This window comes from Mirounga angustirostris, unplaced genomic scaffold (assembly GCF_029215605.1).
Source record: "Mirounga angustirostris isolate CCGP_5_RB_7025 unplaced genomic scaffold, mMirAng1.0.hap1 SCAF_12, whole genome shotgun sequence".
NCBI classification, from domain to species: Eukaryota; Metazoa; Chordata; class Mammalia; order Carnivora; family Phocidae; genus Mirounga; species Mirounga angustirostris.
The window spans coordinates 68,733,908-68,757,456 of record NW_026991720.1 but is presented as its reverse complement, the minus strand read 5'-3'; the positions used below and the strand labels follow the sequence as shown (position 1 = coordinate 68,757,456).

At 42.5% G+C, this 23,549-nt stretch overlaps 2 protein-coding genes and 1 long non-coding RNA gene across 6 annotated transcripts in view; 2 read left to right on the top strand and 1 right to left on the bottom strand.

Moving 5' to 3' along the window:
* The window catches only part of SGCE (sarcoglycan epsilon), a 67,889-nt gene extending 58,115 nt beyond the window's left edge, over positions 1-9,774 (bottom strand). For 2 of the 4 annotated variants that reach the window (XM_045864682.2, XM_054505290.2), the window contains exon 1: positions 9,501-9,774. In XM_045864682.2, coding sequence (XP_045720638.1) covers positions 9,501-9,609 — 109 coding nt within the window. In that variant the 5' untranslated portion in view covers positions 9,610-9,774. The remainder of the gene's footprint in view (positions 1-9,500) is intronic. The other 2 variants (XM_064575256.1, XM_045864683.3) reach the window with 2 other exon arrangements.
* A 23-nt stretch (positions 9,775-9,797) lies between these two features.
* On the top strand, positions 9,798-23,041 carry LOC135362111 (uncharacterized). Its single transcript, XR_010406533.1, has 2 exons — positions 9,798-10,099; positions 21,292-23,041. It is a non-coding gene; the product is annotated as an uncharacterized LOC135362111 (long non-coding RNA).
* PEG10 (paternally expressed 10) lies at positions 9,977-23,041 on the top strand. Its single transcript, XM_045864681.3, is given in 3 exon segments — positions 9,977-10,110; positions 16,555-17,759; positions 17,762-23,041. Coding segments are annotated over 3 exon segments (2,382 nt in total). The 5' UTR covers positions 9,977-10,105; the 3' UTR covers positions 18,934-23,041.
* Positions 23,042-23,549: the final 508 nt, after the last annotated feature.

Genomic DNA, 23,549 nt, shown 5'->3' with positions numbered 1-23,549 from the left:
AAGAAGCGAGTCATATTGATATGTGCTATCTCTGACTCTCATAAACTCTTAGGAATTTTTCCTGAAGAAATAGTGCAACAGAAGCAAAAAGTGCATGGACACAAGATTCAGCTTTGCATCATACATACCAAAATGGGGGGGGGGGATTCAATGTCCAATAAAAGAAAAAGTGTTGATTTGATAGAATAGCTAAAGGAGAAGGGACGGTTATCCTCTTCTCTTGGTAGTTTTCCTCCTTTGCTCAAATAGCCTGATCAAAACATATACTGTGTTTTCATAGCCCGGAAACAGTACTATCTACGTTCCATCTCAGAAATGTTAGATGAATAAGGAGCACCAGTGGGACCCTTAACAAAAGAGATGCCTGATATATGCAGTAGGTATATGCATCATTATAATTTAATGTCCTGATCTGCAAAATGTTGCACTATTTTGAAATTAATAAAATTAGCGAAAGGCAGAATATAAAATAGTACATAGACTATGTGAAATCTAGTGTAATAGTGCAATCTAGTGGAAAAGGATTAAAAGGCAGAGTGTAAGAGCTACTACTAGGTTAGGGAAGTCAAACTGTCGGAAAAATTCCATTCAAAATAAAAAAAAATTACAATAATCCTTGCAAGCTTTTTCCAATTACAAAACCTCTGAAAGAGAAATATTCTCATATTGGTTTTTCACTTGGAACTGTCATTCCTTTTCTTTATCATAGAAGCCCTATATCCTCATTGCAACGTATTCAAATAGTATAAGCAGGAGGGCATAAAACATAAACACCCCCTCTCATCTATCTGTGGTGCCCCCTCCAATGCCTAGGGGAGCCACTTTGCATCTTTCCACGTGTATGCAGATGCAGATATATGTTTGTGCGCACACACACACACACACACACACACCCCGTGCTTTTTTACATAACGTGACCACACATTTTTCCCTTAGCGCATATGTTGGACGTGTTTACATGAGATCACATTTGAAGGTTGCATTGCTCGAACATAATTTCCTTGTCGGCACCTCAAACTCAGCCTGTCCCAACGAGGACTCCTGATCTTTCCCTTAAAGTCTGGGCCCCTTCGGCATTCCTCCTGCCCTGAATGACACCCCCATTCATCCTCCCGAATATGACAGAAATCTAGAAATCATCCTTGACATCTCTTCCTGCCCATCTCCATGGTGAATTTGGTCCACGACCCACTGCTGTTGCTACTTACTCCTCAAAAAGTCCCTCCTCGCTTCATCTCCCCAGCACCGTCCCGGCCCAGGAGGGCTTCATTTCTATCGGGGATTACAAAAGTAGCCTTGGATCTAGCTGCTGCAAGCAGTTCTGACCCCTCCAACCTCTTCTTCACAAAGCGGCCAAAATGCTCTTTTTGAAATGCAAATCTGATCTTGTCCGCTTAAAACCCCTCCAAAGACTTCCCATAGGTTTTTGGATACAGATTACACTCTTTAAGGTGGTCTAAAAGGTCCGGCAAAATTCGCTCCCTGACCTCCTACCTCTCCTCCTCTCACATTGGGTTCCCTCCTCTCTCGGATCCAACTTCACTGGACTTCTTCCAGCACCTTCTGTTTGCCAAGTCAACCTGCCCCAGGGCCTCTACAGAGCTCTTCTTTTACCTCAAATACACCTTTCCTCTTCACCTCACTAACATTTACTCATCCTTCAGATCTGAGTACATCCTCAGAGAAGCCTTCCTTAATCCCCCTGCCTGGCCAAATCCTCTCCTTAGAAATCCTAGTAGTGTTGGTAGCACTTACCATAGCTCTAAGGGCACATTTATGTGTGCGATTATTTGATTAATCTTTGTCAACCCCAGTAGCATAAAAGTTCCATAATGGCTGGGACCATATGTTTCCCAGCATCTAACACGGAGTCTCAAAACCGGTTGACACCCAGGAAATAAATAAATAAAAGAATAATTAATAAAGATGACCACTACGCTTTCTAAGTTTTCATTATTGCTATCAATACTCCTCGAAACATCCTTATACTTTACTTCTGAGCACTTTCACAAGTCTATCTGTAAGCTAAACTCCTAGAAGTGAAACGGCTAGACAAAAAAAAAAAAAAAGCATACATTTCAAATTCTGATAAGCACATGTAGCGACCTGTTCTGTTTGCACTTCTGCAGTACTAGTTTTTGATGATAATCAACTCTAGAGCTATAGAAAATGGAAAATGGTAAAGGTGCTACACTGATGAACTATTTCATAGGAGAGAAAAAACCAGCGTCATTTTACCGCATAACAAGAAACACCAATTTGCTAAGGAGGAAAAAAAAAAGACCTCCGGGGCTAATTTTTTCTTTTCTTCTGCATTCCAAGGTAAAAGAATAACTTTACATCTATGCCTATCGCTGAAAAAAAAGGAAACTAAAATATTTCACTTTAACTACTATAGGAAAATTAACTGTGATCTCTTCTTTCAAATTCGCAATAAACCCCAAATCTCCATAATAATCAAAGTGGTGACCAGATGAATGAGTGAAACATTAAAGAATGGGAAAGAATTTACACCAGAGCTGCCTAACTCCTAAGCATTTTTTGAAATGAGCAGCTTCATTTGTCAGAAAAGAAAAAGTCTGCCTTCCATGTCACAACAGATGCCGTGGCAATTCCCGTGGTACAGAATGCCGAAGATCTATTCTAAAAATCTGATTAGTCCAAGGCAATTAAGTAGAAAGTGAGATGTGCTAAAGATGAGTGCTTTGTAAGTAATAAAACCCATTTAAACCACTATTGCACCAATATTGCGTAAAAATTCTTAGATGAAGGAAAATCCAAAAAATAAAAATTCTACCAAAGTGACTCTAGAAGACAACAGCCGTTTAGCTTTACCCACATTAATTTTTTTTTCCAAGAACATAACATTAGTCATCATGCCAGCCACTTGTTTTGAGACCACCTATTTTTAAAACTTCTTTAAATTTTAAAATTTAACACGAGGATTATTTACTATTTCCCAAGAGCGGGAGCAAGCATTGCATTCAAGGAATCACAACTAGCTGCCTGTGGATCAGGTGAACGAGCGTTGACAAGCCAGAAGCTCATCTTTGAGCATTTCTCTCTCGGAAATATGAGCTCAGCGCAGGAACGCTTCTGGCATCTTCAACAACTGGGAAGCGAGCCATTACAAGTTGCCCTGTGCATTATTACAATCCCACAAAAGTGCATGGCACTTTTGTAAAAGAGAGAGAAAATAAGGAAAAACTTGTTCAACATGAAAAATATACTTCACACAGTCAGAGTTAGAGTGACCATATGTTCCTGACCTAACAATTTGAGTGAGAACACTGTGGGTAGGTTGGGAGGGGTGGGGGGGAGGAAGAGGCAGGATTAAAAGAAGTAGGAAAAGGTGGGTTAAAAAAGATGTCTGAAGAATATGTCCTTCTTTCTTTCCATCTCTCATCCGAGTCCCCCTTAGTTATCAAGGCTCCAGGGCATAAAATTAGTTTCCGTGGAGTCAGATGTGTTACAGGTTATGGCTCCTAGAAGTGGGGTCCTCTGTTGCATACTCTACAGATGAATTTTGAGCAATCCAGTTTCCAAAGTTAGACATGGTAATCAAAATAAGCAATCAATAGGTGGATGGAGGAGAAAGAAAATCTGCCACAAGACATCTTGAAGACACTAAGAATGTGCCCCTGAGACAGTCAGAATCCAGGCTAACCTGAAATGGAGAGAAGTTAAAAGAGCACAGGGTCGGAAGCTACTTTTGATTGAAAGGTTTTATCTTCAACTGAAAAGCTAAAAATTATAACTAAGTGCTGCAAGGACATATAAGAGTGGTGAAACCTGCAGAAAGGAGAACTGTCCCCCACTTCCCCCAGGGTAAGAGGATCCAGCAGCCAAGGGCTTAGCTGTCCTGCACCAGCGGCCAGCAGCGGCTGCCCCCCCTTAACCCTGGGTGCCCCAGCATCAGCGGCCACTCTGCCCGGGAAGCTTGCTCCCAGCCAGCAAGAAACACCAGGAAGGGAAGAACTATAGGAAACAAGTTAAGGCCAGGACACTTTGCAGGGGCAGGGGCGGGGGGCAAAACAAAGCCCAAAGCCCTTTAATTCTCTTCTCCAATATTCATGTTTGAAACAGAATGGGAGGGTAGGAAGGAATGTGTTAAACTGCCCTGTTGCAGCTACTTTCAAGTTGTAAGAGATCAACTTGCAATACACAGGGCTCTTCTTTCTAGACAGTTTATCAGAAAAAAATAAAATGTTTCCATCACAAGTTTCTTTGCTGTCCTATGCGAAAATGTTATCGCGGCCTTCAGATTACACATTAATTGCAATAAAGGTGAATATTTCTGATATTTTAAAAGAACAGACCAAGTAAAGGTGTTAAGTTGATTCCCTTGCTGAGCTGCACTAACTGTTAGAAAGGTCTGGAGTTGAAATCCGTCTCTACCTTTCACCCGCTGGTGCTAGTTCTGCTTTCCGAAACAAACAGAAGAGAGTTTATGTCTACTTTTAGTCTTCAAGCTAAACATTTCCAGACCCTTTGAGGATACCTCCTATGACAGGATTGCCAGACCCCTCACCATCCCCACGGACTGTTCTGGAAGTTGTCTAATTTGTCAACGTCTCTCTTTAAATGTGACAGCCAGAAATGGACACAATACTACAGATGTGGTTAATTAGAGGGGGGGGGTACTATTAATTTTTGTGACATATGGACACTATACTATTATCAGAATCTGAATTTGATTTTTTTTTTCTTTTTTGCAGGCACATCAAGCTGCTGGTTCATATTAACCTTCTTTTTCCTCAAAAATTGCCACCACATCAAGTCACCTCCTTCCTTATAACACCAATGAATTATGATGCATTTACTGCTATAAAATATCTTTTTGCATAGCACTGCAGCCTATTTAAGCCATATTAACTTTAAATTCTGCTATCTACTTATAACAGTTAACCCCTTTGCAAGTCATCCCTGGATTTTAAAGCAAGCATCTTAGATCTTCATCAAAGTCATTCATAAAATTCATTGAAAAAGAGAAGACCTGGGCAAAGGCTTGGATCTTTCCCCAGGGACCACTCTTGGACCCCAACCCAGTAACCCACACACCTGGCAGGTGCTAGTTTAGTCCGCCTCACGCTTACAAAGCAATCTGGCTACTCTACACACCATCTCACATAAGAGCATCTAATGCCTTAACAAATGCTTTGCTGAAAGCAAGATTCACTTATGTTTCAAAACAAAGTGTACAAAACTACACATATTAAAATCATAGTCTTTGAAAAATACATATGCACACAGAACAAAGACTAGAAGGAAATGAGCATCAATGGAAATGTCTGTTCTAGCGTCAGACTGTGGAGATTGTTTTTTATTCAATACTGTCTTTACTCTAGTTACATTGTTTAAAAATTGAAGACACTAGGAATTCTGCTTAGAGAGAATGTTGTTTGGAGGCAGTTCATATAAAACAGCTTTAAGAGCATTGAGACTCTATCTCATGCTACCAACTTGAAAACCCCAATCAAAAAATGTTCATTTGAAAAGACTTGTTGATCCTTAGGAACACCAGCTTCTTTTTTTTTGAATTTTGCATTCCTGTTTTTGGCTAACATTTCTGGAAATCAGGAAGACAGTAGACCGGAGAACAGTATTCTAAAGTTTAGAAAAAGCTTGAATGTTGTGTGTGTGTGTGTGTGTGAGAGAGAGAGAGAGAGAGAGTCTGTTCCTGACTGTCTGTCATGTCTGTCTCTCCATCTATGCTGGCGAAGTTCAAAAGGATGAAAAGGAAAAAAAAAAGCCACCATGTTAATAGTTCTCTGAAGCTTTGGACTAAAACACAGCTCCATCCCAAGAATTTCTAGCGGACACATAAATTCATATCATCTATTCACCTGGAATCCTTTTTTTACACTAATAGCAGGAAATAAGATCAGCAATAGGATTTGCACTTTGCTGTTTAGAGCTGAGGCAAGGGTAAGGTTTAAGAAAAGGAGTCAGAAAGAGTAAATGTGTGCTACAGTTAGTAAAAAAAGAAAAAGAAACAAAGTGGCTGGTTATTTGGGAGAAAATAAGATCTATAAATTCTGCCCTTACAGGAATCCTCAAACAATCTAAAAATTTGATGGAGAATTTTTTAACAAGTCAGGGTTTCTTCACTGCTTCAGCATTTTGTTTAGAGCATGGTTTTCATTAGTGGTAAACCAGTGATAGAATCTGAAATACATGTTTTCTTTATCTCTTTGAGGTGGTCTCTCACTAGCTTTCTCTGGTGCAGTCCCTTGCTATTTTTAATGTTTGAGAGAGAGACAAGTGAAAATTCCAATTTGCTTAGAAATACGAGTTGTCCTTTGTCCTAGAAGCTAAGCTAAATATATCAGGTAAACCAACAGCTTTTAGATTGATGGCAACTCTTATAATAAAGAGATGAGATGACCAAATACTAAGTCTAATATGATGACCAAATACTAAGTCCAGCTAATATTGACAACTGAAAATTTTACTTTGCTTAGAAATAAATTTTCCCTAGCATACTAAAAGTTAAGCCAAATGCATGTGGTAGGTAAATCAGCAGGTTCTTAGGTCCATAGCAAATTTTCATTTAAAAGAGATAAAATGTTTTAAAATTCCATTTTGTTTTGAAATACAATTTTCCTTCCACCCTACAAATTAGGCTGAATACCTGAGGTAAGTCAAGAGTTTCACAGATACATGGCAAATTGTCATAAAATAGGTAAATGTCCAAGTAGAAAGTCTAGTTACTACTTGACAAGGGAAAATTCTACTTTGTTTTGAAATACAATTTTCCCACTACATAAGAAGTTAAATACAGGTAGTAAATCAACAGCTTCATAGATCCATAGCAAATGCTCATAAAAATGGATTAAACTGTCCAAATACAATGTCCAGTTATTATTTGATAAAAACAAATATGCTCATTAACAGCTTTTTTTGCTTTACATGCAATCTTGTGCAAAATGGGTAAGAAACAGTCAACACTGGGAAATATCTGAGAAAATCCAAAATTCACTTAGGATACTAACTGTCAAAAAAGTGTTTAAAATTCTTGTCTATTAATGGGGGGTTGTTAAAGTTTTGTTAGATAACACAAATGTTATCTAAACTATTTTTCTATCAAAGTTGTATTTTTGTGTTTGTTTTTAATATTGTTTTGTTGTTTCAGATTTTAAAAGTTTTATAATTACTTACCTGTCGATATTGTTTTTTTCTTATAAAATTATATTTCTAAGCAAAGTAAAAATTACTGTATATGTTGAGAAATAAAAGCACAAGGAAATATACCAAAATGATAACTATGTGTATGTTATAATAGTGATGTCAGGGGAAATTCTCAGTTCTCTAGTTTTAAATACATATGTACTAATGTTGTTCATCTAAAATTTTAATTAGAAAAAGTAATTAATATTTCCTTTAAAAAAACCTGCAAATTTACTGTTATTTAACTATTAGGTCTCTTTGGAAAGAAAATAAATCTGAAAAATTAATTTGAACCCCTTTTTTATTTTTAAAAATCATAATATGCAGCTCTATGAAAAATATGTATTATTTTGGTACATAAGCACGTATAAAGAAAGTGTGAAAAAGTAAACTCCATAATGTTTACGGGGTTTAGCTCAGGATGAAGAAGTTACAGGTGATCCTGATTTTCTTGATTTTTTCCCCAGTTTTCTGGAGTTTTTTCTCCTGAATTTTGTACAGTGAGTAGGAATTCAGTATGATAAAAATAACACGAAAGCTGTTTTTATATTAAAAAAATTCTGGTTAACATTTTGAAATAAAAGATTAAATTGGTTCAAAGTGGTTCAAACTTTAAGTGTCTTGGGATCAATTTTTAAACTTCCTTTTCCCTACCATCTATACTGATTTTTAATCTCACTTTTTAGAAAAAGAATATCTATCAGTTAAAAATTAGGTGAAGTAACTTTTCTAGATTGAAAAAAAGTCTAAGGGGTTGATAATTTGGCGGTCATGAGAATGGTACTCTGGCAACATAAGAATCCTAAAATTATTTTATCTTGCAGGAAAGGCTGAACATCGTAAGATTAAAAGGCACTTCTAAAAAGTATAATTGTGCTCACCCAACTTCCTAGAAAAATATCTTTAATTGGTGGAAATCTTCACCTCATTCATTCATATATCAGATGGTCAACATTTCATTTTTGATAAAAAGTAAAATCTCAGTAAATGTGCTCCAGTTTTGTTTATTCCTAGAAAAGCTAGCTCTAAGTGCAATCCCTGACACGCTGTCATCTACAATGGGCCAAATTCTTATTTATCCCATATGTATAAATAATCTGTAGCAATGTTACTAAAATATGCTCAGTTTCAGCCTTCAAATACAAATGTGTCTCATCCGTATTTCAGGAACCTCACTCAGCTGTAGACAATTTAACTTAAACTTCTTTTTCTAAGATTATCAACAAATTGTCCGTTTTCTCAGAGCCTAACACTTTGAGGCACTTAAATGGAAATCCTCGTTATGGCTTTTTTTTTTTTTTAAGCATCCTTCTTCATCAGTATTTTAAAGGCTTGTAACCCACTGCAATTTTATCTAAGGTAAAATATGTATGTTTATATGCATAAATACACACAAACATTTGTGGCCGAATCTCAGCCACATGCTTGAAAGGATTAAACATGCGGTTACCGTGACTAAATGTATTCATTTTCTCTACAAGATTTAGAAAAATGTAACGTTGCAGGGAGAACCAGGTCTCTGTGTAAACCTTGTAATCACCACCAAAAGGCCATAGCTGGGAGCCTCCGAAGCCTCCAAGCACATTGGCATCCACAGCTGTTTTTAATTGTTTTAGCTTTTCAAAATAGTGCGCTTGGTGGGGCAAACGGTGTTGTTTGCAGCGTCTCTGGCCCCCAGCCGGGCTTAACCCTGACCCGAACGCCCTGTTTAGCTCCCAGCATTTCATGATTCCACTTCCCCGCTCCATAAAACCTAAGAAAAACGAGATCTCCGCCGCCGAGAAATGCTCTTAGGAAGAGGGGGGAGTTAGGTGTTTCAAATTGCACATTTTTGTGATTTCTCCCGTTCGGATTCAAGGAAAGAAAGGACGTGTTTGTGTGGAAAGGGACGCAGCTTGACACCCATTTCCTATGGCTTGTCTCCGGGCCGCAGCGCCCCATTCGTGTGGTAACGACCCCCAGAAAAATGGGCAACCCCCAAGTCTTTGCTGCAGGGATGGGGAGAGGTCCACCACCAGGGCTGGGAACCGGGGGGTGGGGGGAGCGGGTAGGAATGGAAATTGGAGATGGAATTTCTCCGCGTTCTGGGCAGGGAGGGGCCCGCGGGGGCGCAGAGAAAAAGAAAAGGCCAGGGGTCAAGCCTGGGAAGGGACTCACAGGGCCCGGGAATTGGGGTATGGGGTGTCCTGGAGGAGGGGTATAGTGGGGACAGGGGCGGCAAGAGGGGCTGCCACCCAGAAAATGCACCCAGATACCCAAAACCCGGGCGGGAGATGGGGAGGCGGCGGCCTGTTGGCCCCAGGACCTCCCGTCGCGCGCGGGCCACTAACCTGTCAGCAAGAAGGTGCCAGTGGTCGCGGGGCTCATCCTGCGTGTCCCCCGACCCTGTCCCGTCCAAGCACAAGGGTCTCCCAGCTCCCACCACCGGGGCAATTGCATTCTTGGCCTGGCTAGGCCGGCCGTCCTCGATTCTCCCCTCCCCTCCCTTTCTTCTTTCCTCCCAGCTTGGCCAGTTCAGCATCAGCATCCTGCACCCCCTCCTTAATCCTGTACTCCCTCTAGCGGCGGGCCAGTGTAGCGTGGCCATCGCCCCCACCCCATCCCCCATCCCCCCTCCGCCTCCGCTCCCCTCCGCCCCCCTAACTCGCGGAGCACACTGGGATTTGGCGCCCCCCTCCTCTGTTCAGCCTATATAAGGCTCCCAGTCGGCGCTCCCGGTACACGCGCTTCAACTTCGGTTGGTGTGTGTCGAAGAAACCTGACTACGACCTGGGGAGAAGAGCGAAGAGGGTCCACCGAGCCTCGCGAAAGGTCCGCTGAGCGGGCTCGCGTCCGGAGCCACTCCGGGCTGCGGAGCACCCAGCGGAACCCACGCGTGGCACAGGTGTGGGACCCCGTCCTCCTGTCTTCGCAGAGGAGTCCTCGCGTGGTGAGTATGCGGTGAGGATGTTTCTTTTATTAAGATCACATTCATTCTCTGTCCTTTTCGGGAGCTGCGGGAGATGGAGTAGTGCCCCTGAATGTCTCCACGCAAATCTTGTCACGCCTTCACTGGCAGTACCCCAAAACAGAGTGGAGAAACCAAGCCTTCAGGGCTTTGATTTCCAGGACTCAAGTCCAGATAAGTGCTGTAGACAGACATGAGCTGCAGACCGATTTGCAATTTGCTCTTCAAAAGCGCTACGTAGTGATAGGCGCTACAAACTAATTGGCGCTTCAATATGCTATGAACTGATAAGCGCTTCAAATACGCTATAGCCTGGCGCTTCCAATGCGCTACAGGCTGATGGGTGCTTCGATGCGCTACAAACTGATAAGCGCGTTAAATGCGCTATAGATAGATGGGCGCTTCAATGCGCTACAAACCATTATGAATTGCAGCAGTGTATGAGCTGCAGACTGATGACTGATTTGCGCTTTAAATGCGCTACAAAATCTGAGCTGCAGATTAGCGCTACAAAAATGATACCATTCGCACTACAACAGCGCTTCATTGTGCTACAAGGCACAGGAACTGCAGAGGTACATGAGCTGCAGAGAATTTACACCTAAAATGCGCTAAAAGTAGTAACAGCTGCAGAGGTATACAAGCTGCACTGTTTTACGCCACAAAGAAACCAGCTGTAAAGGGACAAGAGCTGCAGAGTAAGATTACTCTGTCTTTTTAGTGGGGGACCCCACCCTTTGTCTCTAACACACCTTTTGGAATGGCTCCCACTATGTTTTTCTGCAGGATGGTTGTCTGCATGATGGTGCTGTTAGACAAAATGGAGCCCCGGGCAAAAATTAGTGTTTAACATTCTGCCCACACCATTCCTGCTATAGCAGTGGAGTGGAGGGGCGCTGACTTGAGTGTATAAGGGAATCTTTTGGTGGTGGCAGAGCGGGCTGCCTTGTCTAGTTGCGCTTGATTGAAGTGGCGGTGTAGTTGTGAAGGTGGCGCGAATTGGCGTCCAGCAACAGTTTGTGGAAACTGTTGGTTTGCTTAGTATGGGGGGGTGTTGGATCTGGGGGTGATTGCTCTGTTGCATGAAATGAATCTGGCTGTGGAGGCTGGTGGGAGGGGTTTTGGGAGGGGGGATCCTGGGAGAGGCAAACAGCCAGTCTCAGGCCTGCCCCGCCCATTCTAGCGCGCCTTCTCTGCAGTATCTGCTCAGAGCGTGCTGAGCGCCTCCCAGCGCCTCCTCAGAGCGCGCCTCCTCTGCAGCGCGCCTTCCTAGAGCGCGCCTTCTAGACCCTTTCTCCCCAGCCCCGCCTCTCCCTGAGCCCCCTCCTCTGTGGTGGCTCCCCCCCAGACCCTGCCTTTCCCTGAGCCCGCCTCCTCTGAGGCCTCTCCCTCAGACCCCGCCTTTCCCTGAGCACACCTCCTCTGAGGCCGCTCCCTCAGACCCCGCCTTTCCCTGAGCCCACCTCCTCTGAGGCCGCTCCCTCAGACCCTCCCTCTCCAAGCCCGCCTCTGAGGCTGCTCCCCCCCAGACTCCGCCTCTCCCTGAGCACTCCTCCTCTGAGGTGGCTCTCCCCTGCCCCCTGAGCTTGCCTCCTCTGAGGCGATACCCCCAAGCGCCCCTCCCTAGGCCTGCCTCCTCTGAGGTGGCTTGCCCAGACACCTCATCTCCAAAGCTTGTCCCCTCCCTGAGCCTGCCTCTTCCGAAGTGGCCTATGGCCCCGCCTCCCAGTGTCCGCCTGCGCCTGCGCAGTGTCAGCCCCCAGCCCCGCCCTACAGGCCCACCTCCTCTGCGCCTGCGTGCCTTCACTGTTTTCGCTGCCTGAACCTGGATGCACAGCCCGTCCCTCCTGCGGTTTCTTGGCGGTGTCGATTTTGCTTTTTATCCACTAGTGTCTAATAAATATAAGAATAATAAATAAGAACAATTAGCAACGATAGTCATTATACCTGGGATTTATAAGCACTTTTTGCAAGTGCTTTGCATATATTAAATAACACAATTCCACAATTTAAACTTGATAGTGGGTTATGAAAAGTGCTTCTGAGCAGACATGGCTGGTGCCCCTAAGGGCAATCCAGCTAAATGTTTTTACTACAAATGAAAAATAAATTGTTTTAAATACTTTAACATTTAAGGTTTTTTTGAGACACTAATGGACACTTGTGGTGGCTTACTGGAATCAGATTCTTTGGTGGACACAAAATAAGGAATACCTTGAACTGTGTTTCATAGGAGTTTTAAGTGCCTTATTGGTACTGTTGGCCTGGCCTTGGGGCAAGGATGAGGTGTTTATCTGTGTGCCTATGAAGATGGGTTTTTTTTCCTTGGAACTCGAAGGGATTAGCCCTGGCTAACTTGCCTACATATTAATTGTGCCTGGCACATGGTAAGCATTCATTAAATATGTGTTAAATGACCAGAGTAAATTGGCTTTTTCAGTGCCACCTTTGGTGTCTGCAGGTGTTTCCTGGTTTTTTCCTATGGTGCTTTGCTGTCCTGGATTGTCCAAGGCATTGCTTGCCTTATCTCTCCCACTTAACAGGATTCCCCCCCCCCAAAAAAGTATGCATTTTTAAACTCCAATAATGTAAGCTGTAATTATAATACAAGACTATACTTATATAAGATATTTAAAATAATTAGCTTTTTAAAAATGAAAAGCAAAAGCTAATTATTTGGGGTGAATGGAATACTTAATGGTGGTACATAATTGTCATATTTAAATTTTGTATAATGTAACATCAAGTGGTTACATTACAAAATATAGATTGGAGGGTTTTAACTGGCATTATAAAATATATATATAAAACAAATTGATGCCTTATCTCCAGTCAGAGTACCATGTTTATGTTTCTAACTAAACATAACTTTTAAAACCTGGTATCCTATATTATAAGCCATAAGCCAGGACTTTGACTCCCAAATACCTGTCACCCCCCACAACAAGTATACAATTTACATATTTTTACATATTTATACTTAAAGTAATTACAGCTTTCAGTCAGTCCCCAGGCCCACCTTGCCCCCCTAACCCCCACCCCCTTTGGAAATTTGTTATCTGCATTCTTTTAAAGTTCAAAACAATGGTAAAAACGTGTGTATTAATATAATTTGCATTTCTCAAATAGTACACATGGTACTAAAAAAATTGGGACATTTGAAAATGTAAAGCAATTAAGAGTTGCTTAATGAAGTGTCATTTTTTAATGAGATATTTAATGTGCAATGGTTTTTGGCTACTGTTACTCTTTGGTGTGTTTGGGGAAAAGAAGTTTTTAGACGTCATCATGAAGAGTCAAAGATTAATCAAATGTATTTAATTCCTATATAGACTAACACTGAATTCTTTTTCATATGTAAAGGTGACATCAGTCCCATGTGGCTTGGCTCTATGCTGCGTGTCCTTTCAGGTTTTAGGAATGGGGCCTCTTGACCCCATCTCGGCAATCCAGCCCCTAGTAGGGGGGGCGGGTTTAAGGAGTCATAGTTCTGTAATTCAAATCAAGTCACAGTGCTCCTGTTTCCATGTTAACTGGTGCTGTAGTTGCTATTTAAATATTTTTAAACTTTATTTACACTGAATGTTAACCTGCCTGCTCACCCTCCTATCACTTTTAAAGGTTAACCTACTCTTCTCTGGACAGTTATCTCCTTTAGGACTTAGAGTCTCACCCCAAAGTTAAAAACCCCAGGGGTGGGTACCTGATGCCTGATCTTGGTAAAAGTCAGGGGTCTCAAACTGGTGAACTTGCAGGTCAGATAAGGTCCTTAATTTGACCAGCACTGGATTAAAAATTTGTTAAAGAATTTAATGTCTTTGGGAGGGGACATATATCCCCAAATTACATAGTCACAGCCCCCTCCTTATTGTCTTAACTCCAGTTTCTTCTCACTTTTATGTTACCTTACAAAGCATTTGAATTTTTAACCTTTATTGATCTTCTGGTACCCTAAACAATACAATGATTGTTTGCTGATTTCTGAACATGTTGTTATATCTGTCCTATTATTGTGTTTTGCAGATGTTAAAACCATCAGACTTGGGCCTCAATAAAGCTCACCCCAGTGACTGTGATTGACATGTAGGTTGTTAACCTTCCTGACCTGGGTCAGGCAGCGCCAGGCCATGCTCTGAATGCCTTTCCAGAAGTCTTCTCTCTAAGTTTTGAAAGTATTACTGTCTAGGTGACAGAAGTGGCACTTGAGTCACCTGACTTGTGCTTATTAGTTGTTTTTTAATGGGACGTTAAAGCTTTTAATAAATGAGACATTTATTAAATAAAAATTTTTATTAAATAATTTCATTTTATGAAATAAAAATTAAAATAAAAATAACTTTTAACAAAAATTGCACTATTTTGTGACCTTATATTTTGAGTGTCACTAATACAATTATCTTTAAGGAGCTGGAAATGAAACAGTGTCACAGGTTATGATGTGTTATTTTCTAAACTTTCAGACTATTTAGAATATTTTATCTTGAATGCCAATTAAAACTATTAAAATGGCACAGTAATTCTGTCCCTTAAAGACTCTGCTTGCTATACAGCCACTCCAAGGACAGTGCAGAGCATAGAGAAAGTGGCTGGGGCTGGGGTGTGGGGGTGCAGGGGAGGGGCCTAAAGAGCTATGAGGGGTTTTAAGGAAGGAGGAGGAAGGGATATGTCTCTACAGCCAGAGACAAGGCTAAAGTATACATGCATCATGTTTGATTACCACCGCCTTTTTTTTTCCCTTGTACCTTACTGAAATACTAGCTATTTTTCACCTAACTTCTTTGATTAACACATTTATCTTTGTGATTTTTAATTAATATAATTAATTTAGTGTCCATTTTTGCCTTGATGGATCAGAGAAGAACAGGTGGCCAGGACTGCCAAGTTAAAATTTGGTGAACAGGCAATCTGCCTGCTTTATAAATTATGTTTTTAAACTTTTGAGCACTTTCTTGAAGTATTCCAAATATGAGAATTTAATGCTCATTTAAAAAATATTAAAAAGTTAAAATAATTAAGTTACTATAAATGCATTTAACCCTCTTTTTAACAGGATCCCCCCCCCAAAAAAGTATGCATTTTTAAACTCCTATGTTGGCTGATTTATTGTATGTGTGATTTATTGTCACCATACCCATAACTAAGAATTTTAATCTCCCCACTCCCCCTAACCCCCCCATATAGCTACTCACCACCTAGGAAGGAGTACAGCCCTGTCTTGCTCTAAGTTACAAACTTTTGGATGGGGCTGTGCTGTTAAAAACTTGTTTAAAAACTAGAAATTGCAAACTGGTGACCTGCAAATCAAGTGAGGCCCTGGATTTGTTTGGCCAACAGTATATCCAAAAAAATAAAATTAACTAATCTCTAGGTGGGAAATGCATGCCTCGGTTGCCATAGTTACAGCCCTTCCCTGTTTTCATTTTAGCCTCTTCACACAGAAAGTTACCTTTCTTATTAATAACTTTATTAATATTAGCTAACAGTTGAATATTCACTGCTTTTCCTGCATTATTTAATTAAATCCATATTATAAGTTTGAGGTGTACTATTACTGGGCTTCTTTGAATGTCCCATTTTATAGCCCAGCTCTTCCTAGCCTAGGAGGTATCAATTAATGTTTGTTGATTGACTGCATAATAAGGAGGGAAACTGATAGACACATGTTGCTGCTCAGTGCCACTTCTGTCCCTTAGGGAATTCTCTTTGGGAAATCAGATTACGGTCGGATTTAGACAACCCTGTGGGTTTTTGATAATGACTTAGTAACCTCCATGGAGATAGTGCCCCCTTTCCCCAGGGTTGATGAATATAGGCATTGTGATTCTAATCCCCCCACTCTTTTTTTTTTTTTTTTTTTTGGTTCCCTATTGGCTGGAATATTAGCAATTTTTCAGGTAACTTGTCTAATAACAGGCATTTTGGCTCTGCTTGTGTGTTTTTATTTGGTCTCCATCTTTGACTTGAAAGTTTCTTGAGGTGCTCTCTTGATACAAAACTATTTGTTTAGAATGTCTTGGCATTCTTTTATAGTCAGTGAAGGTAAATTTGCTGTTGATATAGTTATGAATTGTTGAATCATAATAAACATGTGAACTTTGAGGAGAAAAAGGTCATTTGGACATGAAAAAGTAGGGTGCTTTTTGTTATCTATTGTCTTAATTGATTAACTCCTTTCTCCCTTTTGCAAGATTTGTGTTTGCTTATTAATTATTAATTTAAGCAAGTAGAGCAAAGAGATACTTTAAATACTCATGTATTTAAAGTATTTTAGTGGATACTTTAAATACTCATGTATTTAAAGTATTTTAGTGGCTGGCTACTTTAAATACTCATGTATTTAAAGTACTTTAGTGGCTACTTTAAATGCTAAAGTCTTTTTTATAATGTGCTGCTTTGAATGTGTATGTTAAAATTTATGCTTTTATCTTAATTTCCAGAAACAAAAAGCTTTTGAAAACAAAAAGAAGAAAGGGTGGAAGAGGAGGCCAGGATCCGGGCCTCCATCCCCACAGGAGCGAAGCTACACCTGGGAGGTCTCCTCCCACCCCAGCTCTCACCCTGGGGCCCGACTGCCCACCTCCTCCTCCTCCTCCTCCCCCCAACGGCCCCTCCTCCTCCTCTTCCTCTTGCTCCTCCTCCTCTTCCTCTTCTTCATCCTCACGCAGCGCCCAAAGGGGCCAGTACATTCCCAACCTGGCCGAACGAAGGCGGGACGATCTCTCTGAAGAGATCAACAACCTCAGAGAGAAGGTCATGAAGCAGTCCGAGGAGAACAACAACCTGCAGAACCAGGTGCAGAAGCTCACAGAGGAGAACACCTCCCTTCGTGAGCAAGTGGAGCCTGCCCCTCAGGATGAGGAGGATGACATCGAGCTCCGAGGTGCTGCGGCGGCTGCTGCCCCACCCACTCCGTTAGAGGAAGAGTGCCCAGATGACCTTCCCGAGAAGTTTGACGGCAACCCAGACATGCTGGTTCCTTTCATGGCTCAGTGCCAGCTCTTCATGGAAAAGAGCACCAGAGATTTCTCAGTCGATCGCGTCCGCGTCTGCTTCGTGACAAGCATGATGACCGGCCGTGCCGCGCGCTGGGCCTCTGCGAAGCTGGAGCGATCCCACTACCTGATGCACAACTACCCAGCCTTCATGACTGAAATGAAGCACGTGTTTGAAGACCCTCAGAGGCGAGAGGCCGCCAAACGCAAGATCAGACGTCTGCGCCAAGGCATGGGGTCAGTCATCGACTACTCCAACGCCTTCCAGATGATTGCCCAGGACCTGGATTGGAACGAGCCCGCCCTGATTGACCAGTACCACGAGGGCCTCAGCGACCACATTCAGGCAGAGCTGTCGCGCCTCGAAGTGGCCAAGTCGCTGTCGGCGCTGATCGGCCAATGCATCCACATCGAGAGAAGGCTGGCCAGAGCGGCCGCAGCTCGCAAGCCGCGTTCCCCGCCGCGCGCGCTCGTGTTGCCGCACATCACGAGCCACCACCAGGTAGATCCAACCGAGCCTGTGGGCGGCGCCCGCATGCGCCTGACCCAGGAAGAAAAAGAAAGACGCAGAAAGCTGAACCTCTGCCTCTACTGCGGAAATGGAGGTCACTACGCCGACAACTGTCCTGCCAAGGCCTCAAAGGCTTCACCGGCGGGAAACTCCCCGGCCCCGCTGTAGAGGGACCTTCAGCGACCGGGCCAGAAATAATAAGGTCCCCACAAGATGATGCTTCATCTCCACACTTGCAAGTGATGCTCCAGATTCATCTCCCGGGCAGACACACCCTGTTCGTCCGAGCCATGATCGATTCTGGTGCTTCTGGCAACTTCATCGATCACGAATACGTTGCCCAAAATGGAATTCCTCTGAGGGTCAAGGACTGGCCAATACTGGTAGAAGCAATTGATGGACGCCCCATAGCATCGGGCCCAGTTGTCCACGAAACGCACGACCTGATAGTCGACCTGGGAGATCACCGTGAGGTGCTGTCTTTCGATGTGACTCAGTCTCCGTTCTTCCCTGTCGTCCTAGGGGTGCGCTGGCTAAGCACACACGACCCCAACATCACATGGAGCACCCGATCGATCGTCTTTGATTCTGAATATTGCCGATACCACTGCCGGATGTATTCTCCAATACCTCCGTCGCTCCCACCACCAGCACAGCCATCGTTTTACTACCCGGTGGATGGATACAGAGTTTACCAACCGGTGAGGTATTACTATGTCCAGAATGTGTACACTCCAGTGGATGAAAACGTCTACCCGGATCACCGCCTGGTTGACCCCACCATCGAAATGATACCTGGAGCGCACAGTATTCCCAGCGGACACGTCTACTCACTGTCCGAACCCGAAATGGCAGCCCTGCGAGATTTTGTGGCCAGAAACGTGAAAGACGGGCTGATTACTCCAACAATCGCCCCGAATGGAGCCCAAGTTCTCCAGGTGAAGAGGGGGTGGAAACTGCAAGTTTCCTACGACTGCCGAGCTCCCAACAGTTTCACCATCCAGAATCAGTATCCTCGACTCTCCATTCCAAATTTGGATGACCAGGCTCACCTGGCAACGTACACTGAATACGTACCTCCAATACCTGGATACCAGACGTACCCCACATACGCCACGTACCCGACCTACCCAGTAGGATTCGCCTGGTACCCCGTGGGGCGAGATGGACATGGACGATCGCTCTATGTCCCCGTGATGATCACTTGGAATCCGCATTGGTACCGCCAGCCTCCGGTACCCCAGTATCCGCCACCGCAGCCGCCGCCGCCGCCTCCGCCGCCGCCGCCGCCGCCATCTTACAGCACCATGTAAACACTCGTCGTGTCCTTCAGGATCTCTACCCTCAGATTTACTCCTGTTGAGCTTCTCAGTCAGTGACTGTGTGCTAAATTAGGCTACTGCATCTTCAGGCCAACCTGAGGCACAGCCCTCTCTGAAACGGCTACGGAAAGGTCAGGGCCACCCTGGACTGGCGCACAGCCTAAAAAAGCACCAGAAGACCTCTGCCATTTTCTGAGAGCGACAGAATACTTACCAACAAATTCTCAGTTTCCCACTTTAACTGCCAATTTAACTAAAATTCGTGACAAGTTTACTTCCCAGCGAATCCTGGAAGCCTGGGTTTTACCTGCTAGAAACCTCTGTCACCATTTAAATTAATAGGCTGCCAGATTCCACGTTTAACACTTACAGAGAAGCTGATGCAAACACAGGAAATGCTGATTTCTTTATGGAGGGGGAGACACGAAGGAGGACGACATGACTTTTCTTGCAGTCTCGGTACTCTCTTTACATCACTGGAGGACCGACGCCTTATTAAGGAAGCCAGAATTGTTGGTGCAGTGTAAAACGGCTTCCGTGATCTTTTTGCTGCACCCTTAGAAACTTCACCATCTTCAAATTCCGCGTTCATGGTTCCGTTAATTCTCAAGGAGCAGCAACTGGACCGGTTCTCCCAGGAGCAGGCAAAACCCCTGCAACAGAAACACCTCAGGCCTCAGAAGGAAGTGCTCTCTCAGAAGGGACTCTTGCATGTTGAGTGTGCCTTCACACCCTGGTGCAAATCACATGTACCCAAGAACTCTGGCTTTCTCACAACACCTTACCATCATCATGCCAGTAATGGCTTCCACAAAATGTTAAACCTGGTAACCAGAGACTGTTGGTGGCTCCAGGTGTGTTAGATGTTTATGAGGCATGACTACCTTGCAGTCCTGTACCCAGCTCTTAAGAGACTCTGAGTTAATGTTACCAACGTGTCCTGGTATTCAGAAGAAATTTCAGAAGTGTTGTTAATTGGCTGGAAGAGGATCACCTAAAGTGTTGGAAGCATCTCTCCATGTGTCTGCCTCCATATGCATCTGGGCATTTCATCATCAGTCCCCTCACTAGACTGTAGCATGAGGATGCTTAGAGAGGGGACATGAATTTAGCACCCAGACCCACACTCCTATGCCTGCGAGGGATATCTTTAAAGAAGAGGAATTGGGGCACTGGACACTGTCCTGAAGATATGGACTTCTTTAATGAGCTTTAAATCCAGAGGGTGGCCTGATGGGTAACCTCACTTTAAAAGGATCAGAGTTCACACAGTGGAAAGGGGTCCCCTCTAGAGGACGGAGACGAAAAGAAGCTGCCAAGAATGAAAGGCCTCAAAGCAACTCAGATGACTCAAAGCGACAGACAACACAAGCGTTGTCTTCAATCCAGTGACGACATCTAGTCTCCTGGATGCTTTGTGCTAACCTGGGACTGCCTGACTTCTTTAGCCTGGTCTTTTGCTACTACCTTGAACTCTCTGTCTAATCTCTCTCTTTCTGTTTAATTCTTTACTACTGCCATTAACCCTGCTGCAGGATTTGTGTCATCTTTCCTGCCTGGCTGCTGAGACTCCATTTTGCTGCCACGCATGGAGAAGAAAGAGGCAGGCTTCAAGAGGCTTGTGTTTCAGTACACAACCTCCAATTGCCAAAACACGGTTTGAGCAGTAGACAACATGGTATAGATTTCAAATTGTGTGTCATGAAGAGGAGTCTTAACGGTGAAGTTTCATTTTTTATCCACATCCTCTTTCACCCATTCATTATCACCCACCCTTATTCTTGCATGTTTAAATAGTTAAAAGTTTTAGCTGTAGGTGACTAGTGTCTTTTAACAGTGTTTTAAAGTGGTGACTGCTTTCAGGAGTTATTTCCATTGAATTCCGAAGTACTATCCAATTCTTACTGTTAAACTAATTAAAATTGATAAGTAACATAGTACAACATATTTCTTTACTGTGAACTTCTCTTACAACACTGTGAATGAGAGGCTCCTCAGAACTGGAGTATTTCTATAGTAGTTCATGCCATTCATCTTCAATCTGCTAGTTTAACGTCATATAGGACTTCAGTTTTATCAATTGGGCCTTTTAAAAATCACACAAAAAGACCTACAAATTCAAAAAAGATACCTAATTGGCTATTTAATTCCAAATAACTCTCCCCCCTCCCCCTTTTATTTTCTTCAATGGAACCGAAAGCTTGTCAGTCACTCATGTGTTTTAGAGTAATTACCTTTAAAATGGTGCGTTTGTGCTTCTGAACTATTTTGAAGCGTCACTTCTGTTTACCTCAGATCAACCCATCATCCATACATTTGAATTCAAGTTGTTTTGTGTCAAATTTACAGTTGTCACTTGATCTTCAGGCTGCAGAGGGCCTAGAAGTAGGTCATCGTCTGCAGCCCCGGCATGAGCACACGGACATTCGCTATCACTGCAAGCAGAAGTCTGGAGATGTTGGCCAACGACAGCAGCGGTCAGGGAAAGCATGGTGGTATGGGTCAGCAACGCATGGATGAAGACCCTGACGCACATTTGGCTGTTTAGTAAAGCTTGTGAAAAACTGGTTGCAGTGTGTTCTATGCTTTATTGCTATATATACTATCTATAAATGTAGGTGTTAAGGATAAGTAATTTCCAATTTATTCTGTAGTATCAGAATTTAATAAGTTTCCTTTCACTGAGTTTATTTTGTTACTGTTGATTATGTGTATTGGATACTTTAAGTTTTTTGGGGCATTTTTCCCACAAAATGCCTTTATTCATAAGAAAGGAAAGAGCAAAGAAATTAAATCTCTAAGGGAGTTAGAAAGGGAGCAAAATAAAGCATAAAGGACATACAACAAAACATCAGAATTATTAAAGCCAATAGTCAACCTTTTTTTGAAACAAATTGGCAAATTTGATAACTTTTGACCCAAATTGTCGGTGTTAATTAAATCAAGGAAGAAGAAGATAGGAGCTCCCATTGTTAGGCAAACCTGGAGAGAACTAGTGAAGGTCATCGTGCTAAGATCTTGAAATGGAGGAAGTTTACATACATTTCTGAAGGGTCAATTTAGTTTGAGCAATGAGGTATTTGCACTCGATGCTGGAAAATGGCGAATTAGTTTGATTCAATCAGGTGAGGTGACATAAGGAACTTGCAGGTGCATAAAATAAAGAGGGGCACATCTATATAGTGCAGTCTGGATTTGTGTTTAAGTTTGCAAGTACCTCTTGGGCTCCTGAATTGATCTGCTTGTCATCTACCACAGACGTCGAATGTCAGATACAGTTCCAAGATTGGCAACAGAGAACACTCTGCTGGAAAGACCTGGGCAGAAATGAAGGACCACCTGCCGAGACGAAGAGCTGGGTGGGAACCATGCTGCATTTTCATCGGAAGAATGAACATCCAGTGGGACTGAAAGTTCTTTGTTGTTTCAGATTATAGAATGTGATTGATGGAATTGGTCTGTGGAAGTTGCATTGTTTTTTATTTCTTTATGTTATCAGTTTAAGTAATAGGGGATATACATAATCATAAGTATTTTAGGGTGGGAGGGACTATTAAGTAATCTTAAGTGGGTGGGGTTAGTTTAAAAGTTAGCATGATATTATGTATTAGATAACTCTATAAGTGGACATGTGTACTTACTTGTGATCCTTTACCCTATGATTGCTACCCTTAAAGATTTCAAATAAACTCAGAGGGAACTGCAGGGAGATCAGCCTATTTAGGGCAAATTGGACATGGATAAAACTCTAGTGGGAAAAAGTTCAAAGGTGATTGGATAAATAATTTAACTTTGCCCTGGGTATTAACTCCAGGGATCCAGATTGTGAGCAAAGCCTTTGGAGAGTTATAAGATGAGTAGATACTCTTTGAGAAATTCTTGCTGGAATGAAATTGATAATTAAGGATGGTAAATATTCATGGAAGTTACAGAAAAGTGATGAAGAAGAAGCCTGTCAGTGGCCCTCCTACCTACCCCTGCCTTTTCTCCCTACCCCTACCACCTCCCTACCCTTCCCCATTTTATTGCTGTATTTCTACTTACTAATATTGTATTGATGTTATAATAAAAATTCAATTAATAAAGATTTAGTGGTTAAGTGCAAACGGTGTCCTGATCATTTCAGCGTCATCCACCAACATCAAAGGCACAGGGTTAGGGGAGGAAGCGAAGGCGGGGAGCAATAGGGATGGGACAGTGGGGAGAGTAGGGGAGGAAGGGAGAAGGGAAGGTGGAGTAATAGAGGTGGAGCAGTGGGGAGGTTCTAGGAGTCTAGAGGGAGGGTGGGGGTAAGTTTGGAAGTGGGGGGTGGTATAAACACATCAATCAAACAACCCAGTATCCATTATCCAGAATACTTCAGGAAATCAACTAAATTACTCCTGGCTTCAAAACTTTACATATAAAATAAAAATAAAGCAACACAATTAATATTCTATTGATACAATATAAAATCTTTAAGATGCAAAACTTTAACATATAAAATAAAGCCACATAATTAATAGTGGTTCTATTGACATAATAAAAAAACTCTGTTTAATATCAATCCTTCATGGAATACTTGATATTTATTAATAGAAAAATTATCAAATCATTAGTAAGGACTG